Raw genomic sequence first — 27998 nt, forward strand, 5'->3', positions numbered from 1 at the left:
ACAGTTGAAAAAGCTTCAGAAAAGGCACACATGTGGCACTTGGTTTTATTAAATTCTTCTTTTTTATACATTGCTCCCACTTCCCATATAAAAATGAACTACATGTAAATAATTTTGCTTTTTTTGTTTGTTTGTTTGTTTGTTTTTAAAAATGTATGTAGAAATTTAAGAAAAAAATGAGAAAACATAGTCTAATCTTAAATACATTATTAAATAGCTATGTACATTCTGTCCCATTACCCTTTTTGATAACTCTAATTCATGTTAAACAGGTGCATCAAGAAAAATTATCACATGACCATTGCAGCCTTAGGCACTTTTCACAAGCTGGCACAAATGTATAAGTTAATTAATAAAATTATACCAAAATATATTACAAATATTTCATTACATTAAAATATGACCAAACAAAACATATGAAAATGCTATATTCTTTTACCATAAAACCATAAAACCCAGTCATAACTGTAACATTCTGTCGCATTTTACACAAGTAGTTAATGAAATCTGACTGCATTAATGCATACATTCAAAAACCTTATCAAGTCAGTAAAATCCCCAACTATGATGAGCTGGTAGAATTAACAGTGCACATTAAGCCTTGATGTTTCCTCCTGCAGCACTAGGGGGCACCATTGCGTTATTGGAGCCGGTCTGGACATCCACAAAGCCCATCCTCTGCCTCCTTTTCCTTTGCTCTGTCATCTGCACAAAAAGCACACTAGCGTTAACAGCAAAAACTGACTGAGGTATTTCACAGAGCATGATCTACTCACTTAATTATTTTGCAATAATAATTACAAATACAATTGAATTCAACTGTAAATACTAATATTATTATAGATAACAGCTACATAATAATAGGGAAAAAAGCAGAAAATAAAATGTAATACATAAGATATATTTCCTAAGATGGGCTCATTATTGGAAAAATGGGAATTAATTAATCTTCATTAAATAAAAGCATGCTGAAAAAAATAACCTAAAATTTCACTTTAGTTCCTCTCTCAATCTTAAAAGTACACTTTGAAAACATCCATTATCATCCATGCAAACAAAGTGCTTCATGCTGTATACATTATGAGTGCGTATGCAACACAATATCAGTAAGCAAATCCAATAAAAAGCATTTGTTTCCTCCACATTTTTGTCTCCAATTCTCACTCATCTCATTACAGAGCAGCTAAATACACTGTGCGGAGAACATTTAATGCCTTTTTCTGTATTCGGGGTGAATATTTTTAGTGTTGCGTCAGTTGTGAGCAATCATTTGCCTCACCTGTTCTTTGAGCTCCGTTAACTGGCCACTGAGGTGTGTGACCACTTTCATGGTGTTCGAGAGTTTGTCCTGTAGGATCCTCATCTCATTCTGCTCCCCTTCTCCTTCAGTCACAACCAGAGACATGGCCTGCATGCGTGGGAACCAATCTAGGTTCTTGTTCTACAGACAAAAGGACATTGTACTTAATCTTGTATTCAAAAACAACTAGTGTCATTTTTTCACCTTTAATGAAACCTGTGTAGCATGCATGAATTACCTAAATATCAAAGCATAATGGTCATTTGAATTTGTTCAAGAAACATTATAAGAATAATTTACCTTTATCATATGGGCCACATAGCTCTCTGGGCCAGTGTAATCAGTTTTGTTCTTCTCCCGCACAAGTACAATGAAGTAAAGGTAGTTCCAGATGTTGTGCTCTAATTTGATGTGCTCCTCAAAAGACACTGTCTTATTGTCAAACTTGTCCCTCTCAAGACCTTTCGGCAGAAAAGAAGAAACCACAAGTGTCACAAATTTCTAAAGCTAAAGCATTAAAGCTGTTTTAAAGTTCCAGTGAAGAGGATTTATAAGAAGCTTTACATTAGATTACAGATCTCACACAAGATAAATGGTTCTGTGTTGCCCAGACGTAACACACAGTAGATGGCGGAACTACCAGTCTCTCCTTATTAAGCTCTTACCGCAGATGAAGCAGGTGGTCTTCAAGATCTCCTCTTTCTTCTGCTTCTCACTACGCAGGTCAGCAAAGGTGTCAATAATCACACCAAAGATCAAGTTCAGTACAATGATGATGACAATAAAGTAGAAGAGAAGATCGTATATCACACGTGCAGGGAACAGCGGCTCCTATACAAGGAATGTAAGAAATCTTTAGTTTGCGCATGCTAATATCAAAAGAATTCTTCTGAAATATTTTCCTACTAGTGATACATTTATGTATGTAAGAGCAAGCATTTGTTATCTCACATCTTTTGAGGGTTTGCGTAGGACATCTCCTACACCTCCACCATTCCGTAGGCCATGATTCAGCACAGTGGTTATACATATAAATAGTGTGTCACACGCTCGCTCTGTGTTATCTTCTTCTGCAAGATAATGATCAGAGAGTGGAGTTGATGGAACCTTTGGTTCAGATTCTTCAAACTTACATTAGTACAAATGTTTAGTACAGTTAGAAAATGACTAACCATCTGATGTTGCTATAAGTCCAGTTTCTTCATTGCAATCCACTCCATCTGCACCGCAGCTCCCCCCAGAATCTGAATTAAGCACAATTTGTCACCTTTATCAGTTGTTTATCAATCCCTTATGTATGCAACTATTACAATTTAGGAAAATGCATTCCCCCTAAAATTTGGTCAAAATCTGCTTTATTTCTTAATTTTTTGCAAAATAGCTACTATTCTGGGAGGGGGAAAGACAATACACACTTCCTCCAATACACAAAAAGCCAGATGCTATATTATATGAGATAAAATTAAGGGTATGCTAACAAAATTTCATAATTTAAGAATAGAGTACAGAATTCTATCTAAGAGGCTGGACATCCCAGTAAGCACTTTTTTGGATCAACAGTGAGGAAATGGAAGCCACATCACATCACTGTAGCACTACCTAGATAAGCCCCCCCAACACACACACACACACACAAACCCACCAATCCACAAATCAGTGCTGAAACAAGACAGACAGTTTAGAGAAGCCACAATAATGCCACTTTTGTAACTTTTTCACTTCATTTTACAGTATGCATTGACTGCACAAAACAACCATTTAAAGCAATCTGTATAATTAAGGACTGTATGGTTGAATGGCTTGTAAAAAATTCTTGAACAAGAAAAAAGTGGTTCTATCAAGTATTAGTTTGAAAAAGTTAAATACTTATTCAAGCAGAATTTTCAGGGTTTTTTAAGATCTGCTAATAATCAGTGACATGCAAGATCTTCTTGTGTTTATTTACAACTTTCACTATTTCCTCAAGATTATTTCAAAACCAAACATGCCTGCATCAGCAGAAGGTAAACGATCCACCTCCATGATGAAGTCATCTCTGAGGCAAAGAAATCCCACAATGGAGAAGAGGTAGACCAGAATGATGGCCAACACTGCAGTCAGGAGAATGGAGCGTCCATTACGCGTCACACTCTTGATGACATTGAAAAGGGTTTCCTCACGGTAGATCAGGTCAAATAACTGTAAAGGTTTAAAGTGTGTAAAGTACATAGATTTTCAAATCATTTTACTCTAAGTATGCAAGGTCAGAATAGAGGCCAGAATATTTGATCAACCGCTGTCAGAAATTAAATGAGATATTTACCATAAGGCTGTAGAAGAGCTCATGGACAAAAAGTCCTAGTGTGCAGGTGAACACGTAGCCCAGATGGTACAGAAACTCTACATCCATCACCATGGCTTTGTAACCCATGATAAATGTACCATTATTACCCACAAAGCTCACAACGTACACAATCTTATTGATGAGCTGTGTAAGAGCAACAGAAATGGATACAGACAGAAAACAAAGTAAAAGGTTAACAGAAATCAATTACAATATAGAGCCATAAGCACATGGCCACCTGACCATCATATCCATATATAGGTCTTCCTCAAACTGGTGCAAAAAAAATTAGAAGCATATAATTGCCTGTCTTTTAATACTGTGGCCTTAAGATTTCCCTTTACTGGAAGTAAATAGCCTAGCCTGTTCCAGCATGGCAATGCTCCTTAGCACCAACCTTGGTTTGCCAAGGTTGGTTTGGAAGAACTCGAGTCCCCCTTGCAAAACCCTGACCTCAAGGACTGAGGTCAAGCACTGAACACCTTTGGGATGGCAAATGTAAATGTAAATGGCAAATGAAGGCCATTCCTTCTTACCTGAATAACCTAACATCACTGATGTTACTTATGTAACTGAATTCTCACAATCCCCATAACAATATTCCAAAACTAATGGAAAGCCTTATTGTGGAGTCTGTTGAAGGGACGCTGAATACTCTATATTAATGTGCTTGGTTTCGGACTTTCAACAAGCACATATGAGTGTGATGATAAGGTTGCCAGAAACTTTTGGCCATACAGTGCATCATCATATGCAAACATCCCATTAAAAGCATTATGTTTATTCCCTTTAACAATCATTTTATCCTCATAGTCTGTTCATTCCAAAGCACTAAAAGTAAGCGATGATAAAACTACAGGCTTGACTCGATTTCATAGATTATGACATTGACATGAAAAAGTAGTGTTAAAAAAGAACATTGATTATATTGATTAATATTGATCATTAAAAATTTATATTGCTGCAGTAACTATAATGGATATTCATTTTGGTACTGCACAACAGACAAAATCCTTCAAATGAATATTTTAACTGTGTTGATTTGGTCATACACCACACTGATGTTTCTGACTTACGTTGATCATTCCAAGCAGGAAGAGAGTAGGGCCAATGTCAAAGTGGTAGATGCTGCGCAGGATGGCAGCCACAGAGACAAGCTGTGGTCCATAGCGATGAGACAACAGACCCAAAGCAGACAGGCCAGAAAAGATCCAGAACAACATGTACAATATTGAAGAATCAATGGAAGCTGAAATGAGTCGGGAGCCAAGCATTAAGATACAGATATTCCATCTTTTATAGTTACACCTACCTTGCACCCACTTTGTATTGACATTTTTTAAACCTATGGTTGTAGCTGCACTTTGCAGGTGTACAATTGTATGATGATATCCAACAATATCCTCAACTGAAAGAGAGGCATGTAGGACCAGATTATTTGTTTGGTGTGTTATTAATTCACAGTGTAGCTGTGATATTGAGGTGTCTATAAATCCCAGCAACACTGCTTCACCTAATACACTTGTAGCAGCACCACTCAAATTCTACCATGACAATCTCAATGCCATACTGAGAATGATCCAAATAATATGTTGACCATTGTGGCCCATTTTCACTAATAGACAGAAAATAGATCTCTAATTGTATATCTATAAGGATGCAAAGGGCTCAGTGGTTGAAGCGCTGAGCTACCAATCAGAAGGCTATGGTCATGAATTCCAGCACCTCAAAGTTTCCACATGACCAAGGACTTTATCCATTCACCTTGCAAAATTTACAAAATGCACATGTCTGATAGATGATACCTGATAAAATATGCAGCAAGTCTAGGTACAAGGTAGGACTACATATTAAACTGGCAATGTATTATATAAACATGTAATATATAGTAGAGATAGTGCTGTTGTACTTTGGCCATCTTCAAATGGGTAGAATAAGGCAATGATGAGGTTGATGAAGACAGCCAGGTTGAATGAGATGCTGCCCCATACTGACATGCGCCCAGAGAACCAGAACAGCACTGGCATACCTTGGAAAGACGAAGACCAGTGAGACACTGATTTTACCCAACTCACTCTTTACAACATGATATTCAGGAAAAATTAAACAGTAAATAAAAGCAGTAAAAATTAAATTTTGTCCAAACACAATTATTTTGCTCTTGTGGTTATTTGCCAGAATTCAGAACCGCTCAAAGGAAACAAGAAAGAGCACATACTGCGTAGCTTCTTCTGCCACTCCATCTCATTATGCAGGAAGGAGGTCTGCTCAAAAAAGTGTGTGACCTTGCTGCCCTGCTCATCAAGCTCTGTGGTGGTGAAGACGCGGACCTTCGACTCTTCTGTCAGGTACTCACAGATGGGGTGAACAGGGTACACAATTTGCTCCATGCTGCGATCCTCACGAACTATCTGATGTAATGCAATAGTTACATTCATTTAACCCAACTGTTAGGTTACACTGTAAACAAGTGAATAATGCTATATGGAGTTCACAGAACCTTGTGGAAATGTGTAGTGTTAACAGAAAGAGGCATGATTCAAAAAGCTAACCTCGATCTGTGCAGTGTGTTTGGCATAAAACTCCAGTGGCTCTTCCTGATTAACCTGTGCTGGAGCTGAGGACTTCAGCATTTGTGAGAATCCTCTGTTGTTCAGACTAAGCTGCAGAAAAAGCATGAATATAGTCATGAACACCATTTGACTGAGAAAAACCTGCAATACTTATAATGATTAATAGCTAAAAAGCTGCCTGTCATTAAAAACCTTACCATAGATGAGATGCCCTCCTCAAGCTCTTCTTTTGTCTTTTTTGGTGGTTTCAACAGATTAAGGAGAGTCTTATTGTGTCGTGCCAACTATACAGAATGACAATATTGAGGGTCAACAATCTGAAGAATATTCAAGAAACTTAAGGTACATAATTGGTCAATAGTGTACCTGTAGTGCCAGGATGTAAATGTTGTGACCGACTTCCCTGGGTGACACCTCTGTATCCTCACAATCAGTCTCCTGCAGATAAGCCTTCTTTATCACTTCAACCTGTTGGCCAGTAAAGACATATCATCATTTTATTGTATATTTGAAGTTGCAGAACTTACTCTTTGTTAATACTCTTTGGTACAGATCCAAGTAGTGGACTGACCAGTTCCGCGGGTCGAAGGTTAATCAGAATCCTCTCTGCATTCTCACTGTCATGCCGGCTCTCCATTAGAGCAAGTAATAGTTTGGAGGCGTTGTCCTGCCATGAAACACATTATAAAAATATACTAACCATATAATCATCCTTATTAAAATGCATTTAAAATGGGGAGACCCTATTTAATTTTTGTCTTAAGAGAAATTCATACATATACATAATGAGAAGCTTTTTTTGTCTTATTCTAGCGAGTTAATACCTTAAGCTGGAGCACCAACTCCATCTGGTAGCGGCATAGAGGGCTAATGTCATTCAAAATCAAGGCAGTGATTATGTCAATTCCGTTGCACTCATGAGTTACGATGCATGTCTTCAAATAGATAAAACAGAGAAAAAAAATCAGCATGGACTGGACATTTGTGTTTATTCATTCAAAAAACTATCATGCTAAAGAAACTGACATAACATAAGCTATGTAGTCAGTCATGTCTTTATATAGTCAGACATTCAATGGTTAATTATCTGACCTGGTTCTCCTGACATGGTCCCTGGCAATACTCTGTGAGTGTCTCCAATGTCTGTGTGATCAGCTCTACATTGTTCTCATTGATGTAGAGACCCAGTAGGCCCAGGCCCCCTGTAGTGCTCCCACACATGATGTCCAAGAACTGAAGTGTCTCACAGACCAGGTTATAATTTGTCTTGTTGTTCTGACAGCGAAGGAAATTCTGGGGCAATATTAGTGGGATTAGTTATATTCTGCCAAAAACCCGTAGGCAAAATGTTAAATAACAATCTATTAAAACAGATGAAGCAGTGGCTGACCTGTAAGTCTTGGTTGTGATTTTCACAGAGCAGTTGAAGAAAGCGTAGAATAGGCTTCATGATCAAGACAGAGGGGCCCATCTCAGTGTCCACCTCCTGCTGCTTAGCCTGGTTAGCTGGAGCCAGGGCAGTGGCATTCTGGCCATATTGGGCTGCTTCTCCTGCTGGATATGCTGCATGGGCTCCTGTAGCAGGAGACAGACAGTTAAGCAAAGCCTTTCATTTTACTTTCGTACTTCCTACAGCACATTTCACCTGTGGTAATAAACAGATAGATATCCATGGCCTTTTACATTCATCTTAGGTGTTTGTTAAAAATTCAAAAAATCAGCCTGTGTGAAACAAATATTATAATATTAATTATATTATTATAATGGGGGAGACAAAATATTCAACACTATGGTGTGAGGTATAGCCTTGGTCTCAACTGCATTGTATACTGATTACGAAGGGTCAATCAGACTAAAAATGCAAATTTATTTCTCATGCAACGTATATAAAATCTGTGGTTTTGAAAATCATGTTCTTCAGTTGAGACCTCTCAATAAAACATAGTTTCTGTGCTTTTTCACCTGGTTCCAGATCTTTTTCATCTTTGGCTTTGTGGCTCATTTCACCCACATTGACTGAGGTGGTGGCTTTGACATCCAACTGTGCAGTTTTCATACGATCATAGAAGACTTTAAAGAACTTCTCAGACTTGTTGTCCCCCATCATTAGTTTGTAAAAGGAGTTCTAGAGTAAAAACAATAAAATGCTTAAAAAAGGTTTCATTATTATTAGTGTCACTGAAACTAAAAACAAACTACAATCACATGGCTAGTGGCTTTGTGGACATGAGCACCTGTATTTCAGTGTTGCCTCCCTCTAACAGACAGATGGCTAGCTGGATGCTCTCCTGGAAGATTTTCTCATTTTTGGAGCTTGTAATGATGTCTGTAAACAGTTTAGTGCCACCTTCTCTATCCAGACGACACTGTATTGCAGCCACAGCAGCCCAGTCTCTCTCTGCCTCTGCACCTAGTGTAAGCACACACACAGCTTACTCAACTAGACATACAAAAATATAATAGTTTCAAGCCCATCCAGATGCCCACAAATAACTTTCCAGATGTCTCTATACCAACATAACTATGCTTGGCCAATTTTAATCTCTTAATAATTCTCATTTTCTCTTTGACAGTATGGGCTTTTCAAGGCCTCTTAGCTTTACTTTCCATGGATTGCGCCAAAACTGTTATGTTTTTGAGCTTCATTTTGCACGGATGCTAGTACACCAACTACAGCAGGAGACTGTCCAGTCATCAAACATTTTTTCTGTGGTGTTTCTTCAAATTACATTAAAGAACATTTCAGAGCTGGTACTATTTTCTGACTTTATGGTGGATAGTGGTACACAGCCATCATAGCAGCAATTCAGATTACAGGAGTCATAAAACAGTATAAATCCATTAGAGCTATAAATCCAGCATGTAACCATTTCCAGACATGACCTCTTTCTCTACTACAGTATGCATAAGTCATAATTACAATATTTTAATGCAACAAACCTCCAGCTCCATGTTCAACAAGATCAGCTTTCATGGTCTTTTTGTTAAAGAGGTAATTTTGCAGCAACACCTTTCTCAAGGATATCCCCTTCAAAAAGAAACATTCACACTCATTAGTGAATAAACAGTGGACAGAAAAGTCTGAAAGACACAAAATTTGTATGTAAAGTTGAAAGTAACTTTGTACGTATAAATGGCAGGACAAAAAAGCTTACACTATCACAGACTCACAGTAAATGGTTACCAAACAAGTAAGTTTCTTGTCTTTAATAAAACACTAATTTAGAGTCCTTTTGGAATCTGAGAATAGATCATTCCTTTAGATTCAAAGATTTAGACATTTAAGCAAACATCTGTTCATAGGAATGTTGTTGACTGACAATAGTTTAATTATATGTCACAAAAAAACAGCCAGGTTCAAAAGCTTTTGGGAATGTATGTTACAATGAAACAGCCAACCTTCTCATCAAAGTCCATGTTGCGAATGAGCATCTCCTGTAGTGTCTTAAGCACCTTGATGCAGAGGTTCTCATCAGAGCTCATCAGGGCTTTGGTGTGCTGAATTAGTCTGAAGGATAGACAGGGTAAGTAAATTAAAGTTACAAATTTACTGAAGCACTTTAGGCAAATTATCCACCAATACTGTAACACTGGCAAAAAACAGGGCTTTTATTCAATTCAAGGTCAGTCAATTTTTGTCACTGAACAAGCATATAGCGTACTGATGTAGAGATGTCTTACTTGGAAATGAAGCCTCCAGATTCACAACGGTTACGAGCATCAGAGCCCTCTGGAAAGAGCAGCTCAGGCTGGTGTAGGACGTCCACTAATACAGACAACTCTGCATTAACCAGTGGCATTAACCGATCCTCCAGTGTGTTAATGACATCCTACAAGAGCACAAAGTCAGACACCACCATTTTCGTAAAACATCCTACTCTATACAGAATTTTATTTTATAATTTCATACAGCTTCTGTACACAAACCTGCAGCTTCTCAATGATGTTTTTATAGTCCCATGGGTTGCTGGAGCCAGTAGGTCGCGTAGATCGAGTGCTACTCTTGTAGTTGAGGTTGGCACGGGCCAGAGCATTCACTGAATTGTTGTTCAGCATCACATTTACAAGAGCTTCTAAATCCACCGGCAGACAGATTGATCGGGTCTTAGCTACAGAGAGAGTCAGGAGATAACAAACAACAAAACATGATTTGTCCACCATTTAAACTGTGCAAGATGCAAAGATTTACCCTAATAAATGCAAATATTTTTCTAGTAAATCATTAGATGATTGAAAAGTGAGCATTAACTGTAGCTAAGCCTTTTTGCTAAAAGAGTAACAGAACATATAGCTCTGTTATACCAGTCACAGATAGAGTTCGAATGCAGCCGTCCACTAGTGTCTTTTGCTGGGCCTGAAGCCAGGAACAGTCCATCAGGCGCATTGTAGACTGCAGCAACTTTATCACCATATCATGATGAGACTGGAAAATACACAGATCAGTGAAGGAATGAAATCAAAATAAACTAAAAACAAACTAAAAGCAGTTCAAGACAGTTGAACAGAAATCAGCATTTTTTGGATTCATCAACTAAAGAGTAAAAAAAGAGGCAAAAGTTAGACATAGATGCTCTACCAGGAACTAACTTGTTTGGCAGATGTTCCACAAATTTTAATGTAAACTATAAATTAATGATGTCAAAGTATGATGTCATTTGTTAATAAATATGCTGTTGTTACTGTTGGCAAGTTATTGTTGTATAAGAATAAAACACTTGCAGGATATACTGATACTGGAAAATAATCAAATCTGGGGTAACAGCATCATACCATCTGTCATACAAATCACAATGTAAACATGAAATAAAGTAAAAAAAAAAAATTAAAAGTATAAATCATAAGGTTAAAAAGCACTGTCTGATGTAGTGGCTCACCTGTAGAGAGGTGCTATTTTCAGAGAAAGGTGAGCTGAAGAAGGCATTTATAGTATCCAGCACAACCAGTATGACATACTTCTCCAGCACTGGGTCTTGCAGGCGCTTCTCACGGTTAATACACATCTAAAGACAACAGGTGTAATCTGAGTTCTAAACTAAATTCTTCAAATAGCTGTACAAATGAGCCTCCATTGAAATATAACTGAAATGATAAACTGATCAGTACTGACAACAGCTAATGTGGATTATTAGAGGATTAACTGTAGTCTTACCCTAGCCATGTCTATGAGAAAATTGTCAAATAGGTTCCATATGTGGTTGCTGGTGTAGATCTCCTTCATTTCCACCTCTGTATCCACATAGCAGTGGTTGACGAAATTTACATAGGCAATTTTCACCTAAGACACAAGACAGCAGTGGTAAACAATGAGCAATTGCAGGGTCTATCCTTGACTAATTATCGTATGTCAATGTCCTACTAATTAGCTAACAGCCTTAACACTGTCCGCTGCCACAGTCAGGTGAAAGGAAAACTTGAAATATGTCAGCTAGCAGCTATCTATTACACATTCTAAGAGAGAAGCCTCAAGCTGTCCATGGGCTGCAAGATTTTCACAGAAAGCCTTATTTAATCTAATATTTGTAATATATTTGTAAAGCAACTTTTAAAAAAGTATCTCTCTTATAGTTTTAAAACAAAGTAATATTTGTAGGAGTTATATCCTACTGAAACCAAGCTACCTCTGTGATGCAGTCCTCATGTGTGACGACTCTAACAATGTCCTCCAAAGGCAGCAGTGAGGTGCATTTGATTTCAGTGTAGACATTTTTGCCCTCAGCACATGCAGCCAGCAGCTCCACCAGAGAAATATGGTAGCAGAGTGGGCTGTTCTCCTGCACCCCTTCTCTTGACTCAATCATGAGGTCCAGCATTTTGGCAAAAGACTCATTATCATTGTAGAAGACCACAACATCATCACCTGCATTTGATAACTGGAATTTAGAGCAGGAGATACAATTAGTGATGAACATCGTTTAAGTGTGTTTATTTATATTAATAGCTATTTCAACTAAATTACTGAGGGAATAGGATTTGATAACGTTCTGAGTTCCTGTTTATGTCCAAAGCCAAAGCAAGTTCAGTTTTGACCATATAACTCTGTGTTAAGAGACTGAGGTTTTATTAGTTATTATGGGGTGTGACAATCATTTAAATGAGTTTAATTTGTAGTCTCATGAAGTACTCAGTCTCTGTTCTGACTGAAGCGGTTACATAGATAATTATTTACTCAATGTCTGAATGTCTTACACAAATGAAATAATCTTAAACAAACGAAACATGGTAAATAATATTAAACTCATTTGCTGGTTTATTAGGTGCAACTTCCTTCCACCTAAACTTATTGCCCCTTTTACCAGGATAACCCACCATATGTCACCCTCAAGGCAAACAATTATTGTATACTCTTCTGCTGCTGTGGAAAATGCTGACCACTGCAGGATCAGGATAATAACTGGAGAGTGGACCATTTTCAGCACTACAGATAAGGATATGTTGGAGTGTGTGTTGTGCTGGTGTGACCCTATCTGATAAAACAATGTTTCTGAACGTGAAAGTCATGGCTGAGAAGAAAATAATCCAGAAGCTAACAATATCTAGCTAACAGCACTCTGTGGTCAGAAACTAGAAAAGAAGCAGAAATCAAGTATGGAAAAATGACCTACAGTCTCAAAATGCAAATCGATATACCAACTTATAGAGCTTATCAACACTACTTTACCAACAACGCATTTAGCTGATACTCTTGGAGCGATTTATTGACATTAGATGTCAGTGATGACCGTATGATGGTGTCTTTCCATTAATAGAGAAGAGAGATGAAGGCTGGTGAATTGTGCATAGCAGCAGATGGGCTACATTCAGTAATTTTACACATACAACGTGCCCTTAGATCGTAGACATACATCATAGGATGTATAATAAGTGTAATTACAAGGAATGTGTACCTAATAAACTGGCAGTTGACAATACATAAAATACAGAAGCATCAACATTTTGAGAAAAAAAAACTGGACAGTGAGGGTCTATCAAAAAAAAGCCTCCCATTATGAATAATAACATTGATAGTGTACCGCAGTCGTTAACCCATACCTCTGTCATGATCATATCTTGGCATTTCTTCACATACTTCCCCTCAGCTTTGATGATGGTGTGCAGAAAGTTTAGGTACTGCACATGGCGCCCATGAGTGGCCAGGCATTTCATGAAGTGCTGGAGGACATTCTCACTGATCTCTGTGCAAAGCTGGTAGTTATTACTGAAGATATGTTGCATTGTCTCTGCTTCCAGAACCTGGAAAAAAACACAGAAATTTAGCATCATAATCATAGTCTTTTTTTATAAACTATGTACTAAATTATATGATACACATCCAACATGCAAATAGTGTGACCCTAAAAATAAAACAGTGAAAATTAGACCCTGTGATTAAGCTTACTCCAGGGGTAAGAAAGAGGGTAAGATGTTTGTGGAGGAGAACTTGATTTTCTTGGTTTCCAGTGCAGAACTTCTGCAGGAAAAGGTGGGTGAACTTAATGAGCTCTTGCATTTTCTTGTCACTCTGTCAACAGAAAAAGCAGAGGCACATAAGGCATTTAATAAAGGAGTTTTGAACAGAATTCTCCATCATAAATAACAGAAGTACATTAGTGCAATAACTTAATTAACACATTAAAGCTAAGTAGCAAACTGAAACACTGATATACACAGCACGACTACGTACCCGGTCATAAGAGACCTGCAGCAGGTCCAACATGACTTTATGTGCACCCATGTTTTTCAGAAGCCTTTGCTGCTTCTTAAACACCCCAGAGCTGCACATCTTATTTAAGCGCTCTAGGATCTAGATATAAAAAAAACTGTTGTTATTTTATTACAACACATAGCATTTATCCTCACTATCAATGTACGTTAATTACTCAATTAGTAACTCGACAAACCTCCTTGACATTTTGATAGCTTTCATTGCTCTTCTCAAGTTTTTCTTTGGAAGGGCCGGGGTCAGCGGTTTCAGCGGAGGCCTAGAAAAAATGTTTCAATGTCAAAAAACAATTTACTTTACTTAGAGTCATTTCTAATGGGGTTGAATCTAGCAATCCAGTAGCCATGCTAAACCCACCGTATCTTTTTTATCCTTTTTCTCTTCCTTGTCCTTCTTTCCCTCTTTGTCTTTTTTCTCTTCCTTGTCCATTTTTCCATCCTTATCCTTTTTCTCTTCCTTGACTTTTTTATCATCCTTGTCTTTTTTATCATCCTTGGTTTGTTTCTCCTCCTTGTCTTTTTTATCATCCTTGTCTTTTTTATCTTTCTTCTTGTCTTTCTTCTTGTCTGAGCCGCTTTTCTTGACCACCCAGAGCTCGGACTTTTCTACTATGGTGCGCAAACGGTCCAAATCGCTTTTGATGAGCTTGTAGTTGTCCACATCCTGCTCAGAAATTAGGAGCTGGACCTAAAGAAAAAACATAAAACAATAATTAGTATACCAAAGTGGACAGTCAGACAAATTATGTCTTTGTGTCTGTCTAAAAATATTGTGTGTCATTGTGGCTTACTTGTTTAAAGGTTTGTAGGACTTCCTGTCTCTGGCTAAAGTGTTTGAAGAGGAGCTGCAGTGCCCCAGAGACCAGTGGAGGGTAATCATGCATGATGAGATGAATCAGTACACGCAGAAACATCCGTCCTCCCTCATCATCTACTTCTAATATGCTGTTCGCTTTCCTAATGGGTAACAAGACCAAACATGACAATCAGAGAAAAATAATTCCCCTGGAATAATGAAAACTCTTCAGCATTAATGTGGAAAAAATGAAGACTATTTGCAACATACCCAACTCCAAACATGGCCTCTGCCTGTTCTCCTATGAACTGCAGGTTGATGGTTGCTGTTAGAAAAATAAAACCATGCAAAATCACATGCCAGTAAATACATAATCACTTAATTATACAAGTAGCTGTTGTTTTTTTGAGTATCAGTTACCTGCATTCTCCATCGCTGAGGTTGCATCTGCATCTGCCATGGGATACAGCTCCACAAACTCCTTCTTAAAGACGGAGAGCATGAAGGAGAGTCTGTAGTCCAGTCGCACATTCAGGATGAACTGCACATCAACAGAATTAATTAGAGGTGCTGATTATATTGCCTTTAACCGAATGTGGATGTGAATTCAAACCTGTAAAATTTCCAGAATCCTCAGTTTGGTGTCCATGACTGTGACGTCCTGGTTGTCAATACTGTCCTTAGTGCCCGCCTGACCTTCCATCATGTTACGGCCACCAGTAAGCATCATGGACTGCTTTCTGCTCAGCACCATGGTGGACATCATCTGGCCCATTCCATGGATGGAGCGGCGGATATTCTTACCTGAGATGAATGTGAATAGCCTGATATCAGTAGTGTTACAGAGACAATCATGTATATCTTTTCTCTTTAACACTCATCTCAACAAATCAATAAAACATTTTTATTTAACATGTTAATAACACGTCTTTCCAGCCATTTCCCTTAAATGTAAATTAAGTTCACAAAAGATTTGAGAAACTCTTTACATTTGAGTCACATCACTAGCATAGCAGCAAGCATCCTCCAGATTACACACATATCTATGGCTCTGTGACCTTAACTGCAATACAGTGGGATACAGCTAAAATGCAGTAAAATATCACTGGTGTCTAAATAACATTAGCTGCCTGTCAATTGCTAGAACTGCATAAAAATTGAACACAAAATGCTTTGTTACAAAATAATAAAACATTAAGACAGACATGTCATTGACTCTCTCACTAATTCTGTTAGTTAAGAATATCACCTTTCCAAACTTACTCGCATCTGAAACTACAAGAGTGTTTAGTACTTACTGGTGCCATCATCACTGAACGTAGGAGCGGCTACCGCAGTGTTGGGAATACAGTCAATGATACCCAGAAGTGTGCGTGTCAGACGTAACAGCTCAAAGAAGCTATAGAAGCCAAAGTAGATCAGATGTCTGGCTAGGTTCACCACCTGAGAACGAACACAACATAATAACATGAAAAACAATGACAATATATACATTTAGAGTACCTGTATACAAAATGAAACACTGAAGAACGTTAAAGGGTTACAGTGATATAGAACTTCATCAGGGTTGTACCTCATATGTTAATTTATTTTTCTCTTCATCAGCAAAAGGCAAGACATCATTAAGAACGTTGTTGAGATACTCCTCCATAAAAGCCATGGTGTTTGCAAACTTGTTCTTCTTGTTGTCTCTTGAGTAGTCCATATGAGAATCATAACTAGACAAAAAATGTGACTTAGATTTAGGGTCAACAAATACTTCCTCATTTAGCGCCAACGTCCTCATTATTAGTACATCTGCATGAAACTATATGTATAAGTCACTCTTACTAAATGTAAACATAAATAGAAAGTATATGCAATGGGCAAAATCAGATGGCATCCACATTAAAGTGCAACACTTATTTGTCAGTAATCCAATCACAACAAATGATGTGGAAATGATGTGCATGTGATCGTACTCCTTGATGCTGATGGAGGTGGGGATCTCAGTCCAGAGCCGCGCATACTTCACGGGAGTCACAAGCTCCTGGGGGTCACGGTCTACATGGGCATGCAGCATCAGTCTACAGAAAGAGGCACGCAGGTCATATGGAAGAGTCTCGTCCATCATGCAGAGGAAAATCAGATCCACATCCAGATACTTTGAGATCTCATCAATAGCCAGATACTGACGGTCTGAACACATCTGAGCATACAGCTTCAGCTGATACCTAGAGAAGAAAATAAATCAGGTCATACGTTATTGTGAGCTTTGGAATAAAATGGAAAACTGTACTTAAATTTGAAGTCAATGTACTAAATACTGTAAATAGGTAGAGTACTTCTACTACCATTACAAAGCATGAAAATTATTTCTATAGCATATTTTCTCCGTTTCTCTTTCGGAATGTAATACCTGTAGTATGTCAGCACACTCTCATCATGTGTATTTCCTTGTCTCGCCTCATGTGCAAGCTGACGAACGCTTTTTGCATGAGTCTCACTGGATTTATCAGTCCAGACCAACCATACCTCATTTTCCTCTGTATAGTCCTCTATATATTCAGACGTGTGATGGCTAGCCTTAGCAGGGCGTCGTCTGCACACATATACACATAAATGTATGTGTTAATCAAACTGAAGAAGAATCTACAGAATGATTATAATTATATTTGTATGACTTGTTAAAATAGTAACCATTTTTATCCAGGGCACGTTCATTACTTTTCAAAGACCATTCAAGGAACTTACTCTGTTTTGATTAGAATATCCTGGTTTTGGGGATCTAGCACACACTTGCAGATCAGCTCCTGTGTCACTGGGATGGCAACATAATTTGATACACACAGGTCTGACAAGTAGTCCAGAAACCTGGAACAAGATGTCATTGTTAGAAAGAACTCCACTGAACAGTCAAACATGAGCCATTACATAAAATATGGCAAATTCTTCCGGTTCACTGAAATTTTATTATTAGAGACAACAGCACATTTTACAAACTTTTGATACTTACATATTGATACTTATTCAATATTACACAAGCAAGAGTGTTGTTGTACTGGATATCAGCACGGCTATTATTCAGCCAGTAATGAAAGCCACAGTACAGCAGCACAATGATAGTGTTATATTTTTATACAACAGATCTACAAGCAAGACATTAATATAGATTAAAGAAATCGCAGATTATACTAAATTATACTAACCCTAATGAATTTGACACCCCTGCTTTAATCTCACAGTATACCCACATCTCATTTTAATTTCTTGCAGATAAGTTGCAAATGACCTTTTTTAACCCAGTAAACTATCATCATCTTGAAAACCATGAAGAAAGATGATTTGCAGCACTAACCTGGGCTCCCTGTTTCTGCGCACCAGGTTGACAAAGGTCTCAACCTCAGTTTTAGTGATGTGTTTCTCCAGTAGCTTGCGGTTATTATGCAGCAGGGCTGTGATCGTGTCCTCAGCCAGAATGTCATAGCCGATCTGAGACTGCATTAAGCCAAACTGCTTGGCTATGTCCTCCTAATGACAAGAAGAAAAAAAAAGAGGTTTTGGCTTGTGCTTATTCAGTGTCACTCGATGTCAGGAAAAGCTATGATAAATGTAATTACACTTCTAACCACTTACAATTTTGTTAGAAATTGTGTATACTGTATAGTTGCATGTATCAATTGATTTATCATCACAGCAAGGGCATTAACACAACGTCAAACAGAAAGTACTGTTTTTTGTTTACTGTTTATACCTGGTTTTTACGGTACTCCTCCTGGGAGTGGCGAAGGATTCTGTAGCACAACCGAAGCATGTACTGATATGGAGTATTCTTCTGATCAGCTAGTTCCTCCAATTTCAACAAAGGGGGTTCTTCTCCTCTTTCTTTAAACGGAGTCTTAATTATCCCAAATATCTAAAGGGAAATGAATGAAATAGTTACAATATCTGGCCTAATGATAAGCAGCAGGCATATGACTATAACTAACAGTATTGTCTGTACATTTTTTAAAAATCTCTGATTTGTTTAAGACAACAGATAAATTGACTATGATAAATAAATCTACATATCGTTATCCTGTTCTACAGGTGTTTTGGAGCAAGTAATGCACATTAGTTAGATTATCAAGCTGTGTGTCACCTAGGCCACTGATTTATCCACAGTTGCTTGGATGTGTGCTGTTCAAGTTATGGACATTTATAAATTAATTGTACAAGGTCAGCCAACATTCTTTTTAGTACTCTCAGTAAACATTATTTACAGTGAAAAGATGCAACCATCAAAGATATATCACCTGTTTAATAATATGCTGCTCCCGCATTAGTTTCTGTCTCTCACGGTTGGCTTTGAGCATCACCACATCCAGCACAGGCTGCCCGGTGTTCGACTGGTCCACCACAAAAAACACAAGGTCTTCCAGCAACTTAATGGCATATCTACAGAATAAAACAACAGACATTTAGGACAGTAACATATAAAATGCTTGCTGATGTTTCTGTGTATTTTAACAGTGTACAGTGGATAGAAAATGAATATATTATTTACATACATTTTGTTTGTGACTGCTTCTGTAACCTTGAGAATTTGAAAACTACACCAGGTTATGTATGCAAGCCAGTTCCCTGAGAAGAAAATGAGGCACTGCTTCATGGCTGATGCTAAGAGTTCCCACAGAGTCGAGTTCCCTTGAAAGGAAACCAAATAAACTCTCCCAGATTCTGCAAAGAGGAGTGGAGCTGGGGTATGGAGTCTCCAAGCTGAAGTGTGCCAAATTTATGAAGAGCTACCCAAAAAGATTGGTAACCAAAGGTGCCTCGACAAACTATTGGCTCTTGGCCTTGTGTACTTTGGTACATGAGAAAATGTAATGTAACTTGACGCTGCGTCTTGGCTGACACTAAGCACTCCCATAGCATCAGCCATGATGCAGCATCCCGTTCCCTTCACAGGGAACCGGGGTAACATGCATAACCTGGTGTAGTTTTGGCTTTTGAAACCTCCAAGTCATACTTGAGATTCTTCTACTGGATTTAGGTCAGGGCTTTTACCACAGCTGGCCACTCCAGACATCCACCTTGTCCCTAACAAACCACTCCATTACTTATGCTTGCAGCCAATGCACTATTAGAATATGAAATTCGGACCAATTTCCAAATCACTGGTTTACAAGATTGTATACTTGTCAAAAGAATATACTGCAATTGTTCATTTTAAATTTTTTTAAGTAATCTGTATTGTTAGAATTTAACTTTGACATTGTTAGCTAATTACAGTTTATAGATCAACTACATGTGAAAATAATGAAAATAATTGGGTCTATTTGTTTTCTATCCACTGTAACTTAAGCATCATCTAGAAGTTGTAGTTGCATGTCTCCAATTACACTATAACAGTGAGCTTGGCTTTGTGTTAGGTTTCAGCATTTTCAGGATTTTTGCTTTAGCATTTTAGCTCTCATGTATTTACCTCCTATCATTTGGACAGAGATACCCAGCATTCAGTTTCTCCACCACTGTGCTCAACATGGCACTGGCATCGTTAGCAAAGTCAAGATCTCGAATTTCCATGGTGGGCACAGAGACGATGGCAAATGCCTCTTTGTCCTCTTTAGTGGCACAAGTTCCTAGCTATAAGTAGAGAAAAAAAGCTATAAACACGCTGTTGCCATGATATATCTTTACTTAAATGTACTCTAAGAATTATAATGTATACATGGAAGGAGAAGTGAAATTGTAAATGTTCTAACCATCAGGCGAATGGGCCTCTCTTCATCAATGTCAATGGGCACATTTGTGCTCTGGATCCACGTGTTTGTGCAAAGATGTCGGAAACGTACATAGGAGTTTCTGTTAGGAGGAGAACAAAAAATAAAGACTTATGACCCAAGACTTAGGTACTATATGCATGATTGTTATTTGTCCAGACAGTGACAGAATAAACACCTTGGGACATATGAGTCAGTCTTCTGCAACGTTGTGGGGTCCAGTTCAAATAGAGAGGCAATGTCATTTCCATGAGGCACTGCAACAAGTTTATATTTAATCCATTCTCCCAGGCTCTTCTTGCTGTTGCGACTGGTGTCCTAAAAATGTGCAAATAAAATCAGACACATGCCCCTATTTTTATGATCATGGCGCAAGTGCAAAAAAGTCCTAGTTTCATGGTATCATTTAGTTATTGGTCCAATCTTGTTATTTTTATGCCCATTGGTTTAGGCATTAAATGAAGCAAAAAGGTGTGCAATGGGAAAAGGGGATGAGTTAGAATTTATATATTAAGTGGATTCCTATATTATAGATTGGGAGTACTACTATAATATCCACTCAAACCTACTATTCTCATTCCCTTTAAATGAGAGTGTCAACCATCAATTCACTTTAGTGATTCACTATATGCCAAAAAGAAGGTATGTATGTCCCACACTGTTGCAAACACATTTGCAGTGTTTGTCAGACACTGTGATCCAGAGCACCTCACATTTGATGTCATTTTATACTACTGATCAATTGAGGGTTAAGGGCCTTGCTCAGGGGTCGAGCAGTGACAGCTTGGTGGACCTGGGATTCTGATTCACAATCTTCTGATAAGTAATCCAATGCCTTAACCACTAAGCTACCACATACCCTTACATAGTCTCAGAAACAAAAACACGATTGTCTAGAATGCATTTGTGTGCTTTAACAGGAACTAATGGGCTCAAATGTGTTCCAGCATGACAGTGTCCCTGTGCAGAAAGCAAGGTCCAGAAAGACACAGATTGCCAAGGTTGAAGAGAAAAAACCAACACCAACTGGCCCCCTCTCCTGACAGCAACTCAACTAATGCTCATGTAGCTAAATGAGCAGAGCCACATTCCACAAACTGATGGAAAGCCTTCTCTAAAATTCTGATCTATACCTCAATTGCTCAGTTGTATAAAATGAGATAAATTGTAAGTTGCTCTGGATAACTGCATAACTGATAAACGCCAGAAATGTAAATGAAGCATAGTAAGTGCATTATAACCAGAGCCTACCGCTGGTTGTACTTCAGGGACATCTCCTTTGTATCCTGGGTTTTCCTGTAAAAAAGAAAACAATTTAAGAAGCTATTGATAAAGCTACTGACTTTTATAAAATTTCATTTATATATATTTATATATATTTTAAATGAGGTGTTTTACCTCTGCTGCAAGATACTGGCCTGTGGCCAGATGTTTGAAACGGTAGAGACTGTTCCAGTGTCCTGCTCCTCCTCGACACGGGTCATGATGAACCACCTACCAAAAATGCCCAGGAATTCACAGACATGAAAAAAGCATCAAACGATAACAATCATAAAATAAACTTGCATTTAAATTGTGAAAGAAAGTTAAAACAAGCTTCTACACCAGATTATCTAATGCATGTGTCAAACCAAGTACATATTTGGAAGAATTGTGCTAAAACCTGTACTTATTATGTTTGCATCAATTATTAGCAACTCACTAAATTAGTGCATCTTATTTGTATAATCTTTTACTATACCTCCACTTCCCATAATGCATTAGAACTGGTGGCTGACGTAGCCGACTGACGCAATGTTGTGCGCAAAAAGACATGCAGCTTGCCCTTGTAGGCATCACAGGTCAAAAACTTCTCTTGCTCGGCATGGAAAAGTCGGACAACATCACCCTGAGCAGAAAAGAAGGAAAACTCTGATTCTACATTATGCACTGACATACACGCTTGCTGGCTGTAAACTCATGGAAAAATATGTGTAAACAAAGGTGAAAACAAAAAGCTTAGATTATATATATATATTCTTTCTACAAACATTCCAATCAAGGATCTGATTACTGAACTTACTCCTTTAAGAACTTCATCTCTGTGGTCATTGAACATCATAAACAGGCTGATCTTCCAGCTAGTGTTGCCATTTACAGAGTTGATCTGTAGGGGGCAGACACACACTTAAATGCATGTAGACATTTGGGTGACATCAATTTTTCTGTTTAATCCTTAAAACATTCTCTTATTTTTACATTTGAATTCAAAACGTGATCAGTTTCAGCTTCTTCAAAATCATTAATTATCTCCCAGGACACCATCAGCAAATCCAGACACACATTCCTCACTCTTGTAACTACACTCCATATATACTTCACTTCAGTTTCACTGTAGTTACTCAATAATGTTGAGTAATTATAGAATATTATGCATTGAATATCACTGCCAAAGGGATTCATATAAAAACAAGCAGACGCACCTCTTTGCATCCAGTGTGGTCAAGGAGCTCATAGTTGCTGGCGTGAAGAGGCTGTCCAGCATTAACTGAGTTCAGAATGACTTTATCACCAACCACCACCTGAGGATTTCAATTTCCCTCACTTAATAACAATGCAGGATTTCTTTTATTACTAGCTTCAGAACTAGGCATATAGGCATATACAAATTGATTCAGACTTCCCAATCATTTTTACAAGGTAGTATTTGCATTTATTTGTTGGTGTGTGTGTGTGTGTGTGGGTGTAAATTACATTGTCTCCATTTGCTCTGAGCTTCCAGAACGGCTGGATGAACAGCCAGGCTCCTTCATTACCCGTACTATCCAGACTGACCCTCATGGCGTTTTTCTCAAGCAGAGCCGGCAAGCGCTTGTTAACTGTCAGATACTTATTGCTCTTCATGTGCAATAGCTAATAAAAACACACAATATGACAAAAGTACAGAAGCAGTGTGGAACAGCACTGAACAAAACTTACAGGTACTGATCAACTCATATCTAAGTCATAAATCACTGATATCAGGGACACATAAAAACATAGGGTAGACATTTCTATCACAAAAAATAATCATGGTTGGAGTCCTTAATACGGGTGTAGTGTGATTCCATAATAAGAGAATTTACTGACCCCTTCAGTGGTCTCTGTAGTTTGAGAATTTGAGCTAACAGATAAACTGTTGATTTGACTCTGATTTTTTAAAAGCTTTTCAGACCGTCTATGGAATTTTTATTCTCTTGTTAAATTATAGCTAATAATGTTAATCAATACCTTAAAGATCACTAACTTAAACATGAAGAATTACAAAAGTTTTTACAGGAAATTCTTCATATAGAACTTTAACTGTGTCATCTTACCATGGTAAATAAATATCCATACTTTTTTCCTCAACAGACCTTTTTGCAAAAGTAGTGTTATTAAATTCTATACTTCTAACTGTGGCAAGCACGTGAAATACATTTTTATAGGTATTTTTACAACAGCCCTAGTGGCAAATTTTCTTTTAACTTTGTAGGAATTTTTTTTAAAGACACTTGGGCAGTATCAGGAAAAAGTCCTGTTTCCTATAATGTACGCATAGCTGCTCATATCAGTAACTGTCTTGACTAACACTAAGGAAATGGCCCACCATTTTATTGCCCTCTTAAGTTTGAAGACTTTAGTTGTGTGTTTCACAATGTGGCAGAAAATGTTATCTCATTCACTCTCCACTTTTTTTTTCCATTTGCAAGTGCTGACAAACCATATGCTGTGCTTCGCACCCAAGTCTTTTAAGCACTGGCCATTCGAAACTGAATCTTTTGTTTACAGATACAAAGGCAAAATTGATAACGTAACCATTTCTAAGTTCTGAATTGTAAGTATGTCATGCTAACAAATGGTGCTTTAACAGGTTTCACGAGTGTGGTTTTCTTTCAGGTATTACAGTTCCGGCAATCTTGCTGAAAACTAGTTAAGTGGCAGAACGAACACCCAGTGATGGACATAAAACCAGTGTGTATGGCTATGAAAAAAAAAAAACATTATAACATTCATATTTCTGTGAACTGATATTATCAGTATTACTGATATTGTCACAGTTTTAAGAAATTACACATTTGCCCCTACCTGAATAACGCTGCCGTATTTAACTACATCACCATGGACCTTTTTATTTTCTGCTTCATTCTGCTTCTGTTCCAGATTGGAGGCATGCTGAAAGAAAAACGTTTTTGGATATAACATTTATTCTCTGTTGCATTCAGAGTTGACATTAAAAATATCATGCAGGTTTAATATAATACTGAATATCTTAGTCTCACCTGCAGTTTTTGAAGAAGTACAAGGTCGCCAATCTTGTCTTTCTCATGTTTGGCCTGCTTTGCTTTCCAGTATTGCTTCTGGGCAGAATAGCGGTTCATCGGATAAATCTTGAACAAGCAGTCTGTCAAAAAGGAATTATTACAGAACTTGTTGGAGAAATAAGTGCAGAATAATTTCATGGCAATGAGAGATATGTACAGAAAGTAGGCTAGTGGCCTAGTTTATGGTTATTAATATAAATGTCAAACTCACACGCATATAAGACATATTCATATTTATTAGATATGTCCTGAGGTTTATCAACAATAGAAGATAATCTGCCAGATTATCAACATATAATATAGTGGCAGTGACAATAATACTGAAAGATGACATTAGGAAATGTCAAACCTAGGACCAATAGAACAAAACACAAAATATTACAAGTTTATAGTCCCTCTGTATAGTTTATATTCCTTATTAATTTGGGGATTATGATATGTTTGAGTAATGCAGAAATTATATTTGATTCAATATTTCAATCTAGATGAGATATAAGTCTGTTTATTTGATAGCCTTGACAGCATCCAAGGAATCTGTACTATTAAAATAAGCTGAAACACAGGTGACACATGGTTTAAAACAATTGTCAAATTGCCCTAATGTTAAATTTAACTAAGAACAGATTGAATATATGGAAGATTTAGGAATTGTGGATGATGAGGTTAATCTGGTACTATAGCTGATATTTTGTGTCTGTGAATTGTATGCAATAAAATGCAGTGTTCTCAGTCACTCTTTTTTTATTTACCTAATAATGTAGTATTGTATTTATTTGCTTATTTGAAAAAGAAAATGAAAGCAATAAAAATAATTCTTAAGGCATTTTAATGAGACCATTGTTGTGCTGAGTAAAAATAATATCACTGTTCTTTAGTATAACTTGGAAAAAAAACAGTTCTATTCAACTAGACTATATCACACACACAAAGAGTTTGGCATGGTAACTACACATATACGACTAAACAGGCAATGCTAGACTATTTATAAAGAAGCCAATAAGTACAAGAAATAGATAAGGGTGTAAACTAACTTGCAATAAATAGGATAATTAATATGCACAGACCCAAGCACTCTGTATCGTGACACAAATTCTTTATTCCTGTAAAGGTCTTGTTACTGTATGACCCACTAAAGCACACATATTCATGTGTTTTTAAACATACTGTAAAGAGATGCGGCAGTGGTTAGAGGTTCAGGCGTTTTTGGTTTAAACCGCTGCATTGCTTACCCATTTAGCACTACAGAACTAGCAGTAAAGGAAATGCAGACTATCTGAGAACACAACCACAACTATGTGAGAGCATTACGTTTCACAGAGTTGTAAAATAGCAACAAAATATAAGTAAAAAGCAACAGTGAATGGAAGATCCAAAAATACCTCTAAATTTCTTGGGAGGGTTATCCAGGTCTCCACCTGCTGGTTCCACAACACAGCGGTCATCTACCAACCTGTGCATGCAAAATACAAGAATCACCTGACTGTTCCTGTAGAACATCCATTTAAATAACCAGAGGAGTAGGGAGATTATTGATATCTATTTCTAAAACCATTTCACTATAATATATGACCCATATAAGCATGTAGTGAAACTAAAAAATGTGCAGTCTGCCTTATGTAACTATCAGAAAGGTTCATGACTTAGAATCTACAAAAAGTAATGATGTTCATGTTGAGTGACTGCTTAAAGGCTAGTCACTGCTAGAAAAGATTTGATTGTTATGAAATAAATGGCTGATTATCAGTTATTTTCTCTTTCAGCTATTTTTAATTTGCTCAGGTAACAAGGCTGTGTCCAAAATCAACAAAGGCATTTCCCCTTGAGCACAGAATAACAGAGAGGTCTCAACAAAAAGAAGGGAAAAGGTACTGGATTGTAGCCAACTATGTGCTTTTCAGTCCTCAAGTCACTTTTGGGGGCTTTAAAGGCATAAGAAGGACGGTGGAATCTTTTGGTGAAGGGTTAGGGCAGGATTCTGCGTAGTAGGTAGCTTAGAACCCATCTGTGATTTTTTCATTTTTAGTTTCATTATCCACTTTTGAAATATTGATCAATCATTAATAGTTTTCTTAAAACATGTACTAATGTGTTCTCAGCTTTATTAAAGTGAAAACTGTTCCAGTTTACAGTTTACTGTTCCAGAAAACTGTGCTGAAATCAGCATTCTCTTTCATACTATTTTTTTCAACAACAAGGATTTTGACAGGCACACAGAAAAAGCATTAATCTAAAACTAATCACAAGAGGCAGGCTCTACTGTCCAAAAAGATGTCAAATAAAACCCTAAATCATTTTTTTTTGTTGTTTTTTTTTTTTGTTTGTTTTATCCAGTTTAGAAACTCCTGAATGAAGGTTTGCTTTCTGCAAAACGTCTTACATGCTGCTTGTTTGTTTTCTTGCTTTCAGGTAATCTGTAGACTGGAAGACATTTCCACACCATCGAAAGAGCCAACAGGTCAAAGGTTGTACTGATCCAAAAGGCTGTTAAAAGCAGTAGCCTGAATTCATCCTATATGATTCTTCTAAAAGCCCTTAAGCAATTCCATTCTCTACAAAAGCCCTCAGCCATCCATAAAGTCAGTAAGGAACCTTTATTTTCTAAGAGCAGGGGGAGAGTGGCTGATGATTAAGTTAGAAAGAAAGAAAGAAAGAAAGAAAGAAAGACAGACATATCTGAGCAGCGATACTATATCAAACACAGCTGATTAGGGATAGCTCTAGTTCACAATCAACATCTTGAAGACTAAATAAAGACTAAATGAAACGCAGAAGTCACTTACCCCAGAGTGCTTATAAAGCCATTAACTGTACCTTCTGCATAGAGAGACACAATGTCCCCTATGTGAAGGAAACTTGACATAGAATCCGACATCGTGTTGGTGTTAGAAAAGCGATGCACTCATTAAAAAAAATAAATAAATAAAAAATAAATAAAAACACTAATAAGTTGTGGCCGTGCTGCGGTAATTTTTTCGTGATCACTCGATACACTCCTTGGGTCTTAAAACTCTTCCTGATACAGTAGGATCCCGCGCGAGCTGTCCCGTACAGGCGTACAAATCCATTCCCCTCGCTTCATCTCACAAAAACTAAACTGACTTAAATGAAAAACATCTTGTGAAACAGGTAGAATCCACGCCAGGATAAAAAAGTTCTGCCAGGAGAGACAGGAATGGCTTAAAGAAACTCTGACCTGTTAGTACTCCGCCTTCTGGAGCTCAACCAGGAAGCAAGTGCAAGTC

The 27998-nt window shown here is 37.5% G+C and overlaps 1 protein-coding gene across 1 annotated transcript; it reads right to left on the minus strand.

The window, feature by feature from the left end:
- Positions 1 to 37: 37 nt before the first annotated feature.
- Positions 38 to 27986, minus strand: itpr3 (inositol 1,4,5-trisphosphate receptor, type 3). The gene is made up of 58 exons (XM_058389810.1): positions 27537 to 27986; positions 26136 to 26206; positions 24715 to 24836; positions 24521 to 24607; positions 23168 to 23326; positions 22897 to 22995; positions 22497 to 22580; positions 22176 to 22322; positions 21833 to 21928; positions 21686 to 21730; positions 20613 to 20752; positions 20417 to 20516; positions 20137 to 20297; positions 18965 to 19106; positions 18424 to 18585; positions 18028 to 18200; positions 17424 to 17543; positions 17089 to 17271; positions 16652 to 16903; positions 16264 to 16408; positions 15989 to 16133; positions 15304 to 15494; positions 15111 to 15231; positions 14961 to 15015; positions 14686 to 14851; positions 14253 to 14582; positions 14074 to 14154; positions 13857 to 13976; positions 13572 to 13694; positions 13226 to 13426; positions 11815 to 12066; positions 11346 to 11471; positions 11071 to 11196; positions 10499 to 10619; positions 10124 to 10305; positions 9878 to 10026; positions 9596 to 9704; positions 9137 to 9224; positions 8431 to 8606; positions 8159 to 8321; positions 7587 to 7771; positions 7289 to 7489; positions 7021 to 7131; positions 6768 to 6863; positions 6563 to 6664; positions 6394 to 6480; positions 6176 to 6286; positions 5842 to 6034; positions 5533 to 5652; positions 4700 to 4872; positions 3603 to 3767; positions 3289 to 3478; positions 2473 to 2544; positions 2252 to 2370; positions 1966 to 2131; positions 1601 to 1761; positions 1280 to 1441; positions 38 to 705 (listed from the first exon to the last, which is right to left on the minus strand). Exons 1-58 carry the CDS (start codon positions 27626 to 27628, stop codon positions 595 to 597), a joined length of 8130 nt encoding a protein of 2709 aa, XP_058245793.1. The 5' UTR covers positions 27629 to 27986; the 3' UTR covers positions 38 to 594.
- Between the last annotated feature and the right edge of the window lie 12 nt (positions 27987 to 27998).

Source organism: Hemibagrus wyckioides, linkage group LG05 (assembly GCF_019097595.1).
Source record: "Hemibagrus wyckioides isolate EC202008001 linkage group LG05, SWU_Hwy_1.0, whole genome shotgun sequence".
Taxonomy (NCBI): domain Eukaryota; kingdom Metazoa; phylum Chordata; class Actinopteri; order Siluriformes; family Bagridae; genus Hemibagrus; species Hemibagrus wyckioides.

What these genes read in the sequence shown, in the direction of transcription:
- itpr3 (XM_058389810.1), bottom strand. Translation starts at nt 27,628, where the DNA reads ATGTCGGATTCTATGTCAAGTTTCCTTCACATAGGGGACATTGTGTCT. An exon ending in TGTTGAACATGGAGCTGGAG is followed by an intron (nt 8,607 to 9,136) that starts GTTTGTTGCATT and finishes TGCTTACACTAG; the next exon opens with GTGCAGAGGCAGAGAGAGAC. An exon ending in TCCTGCTTGGAATGATCAAC is followed by an intron (nt 3,768 to 4,699) that starts GTAAGTCAGAAA and finishes GCTCTTACACAG; the next exon opens with CTCATCAATAAGATTGTGTA.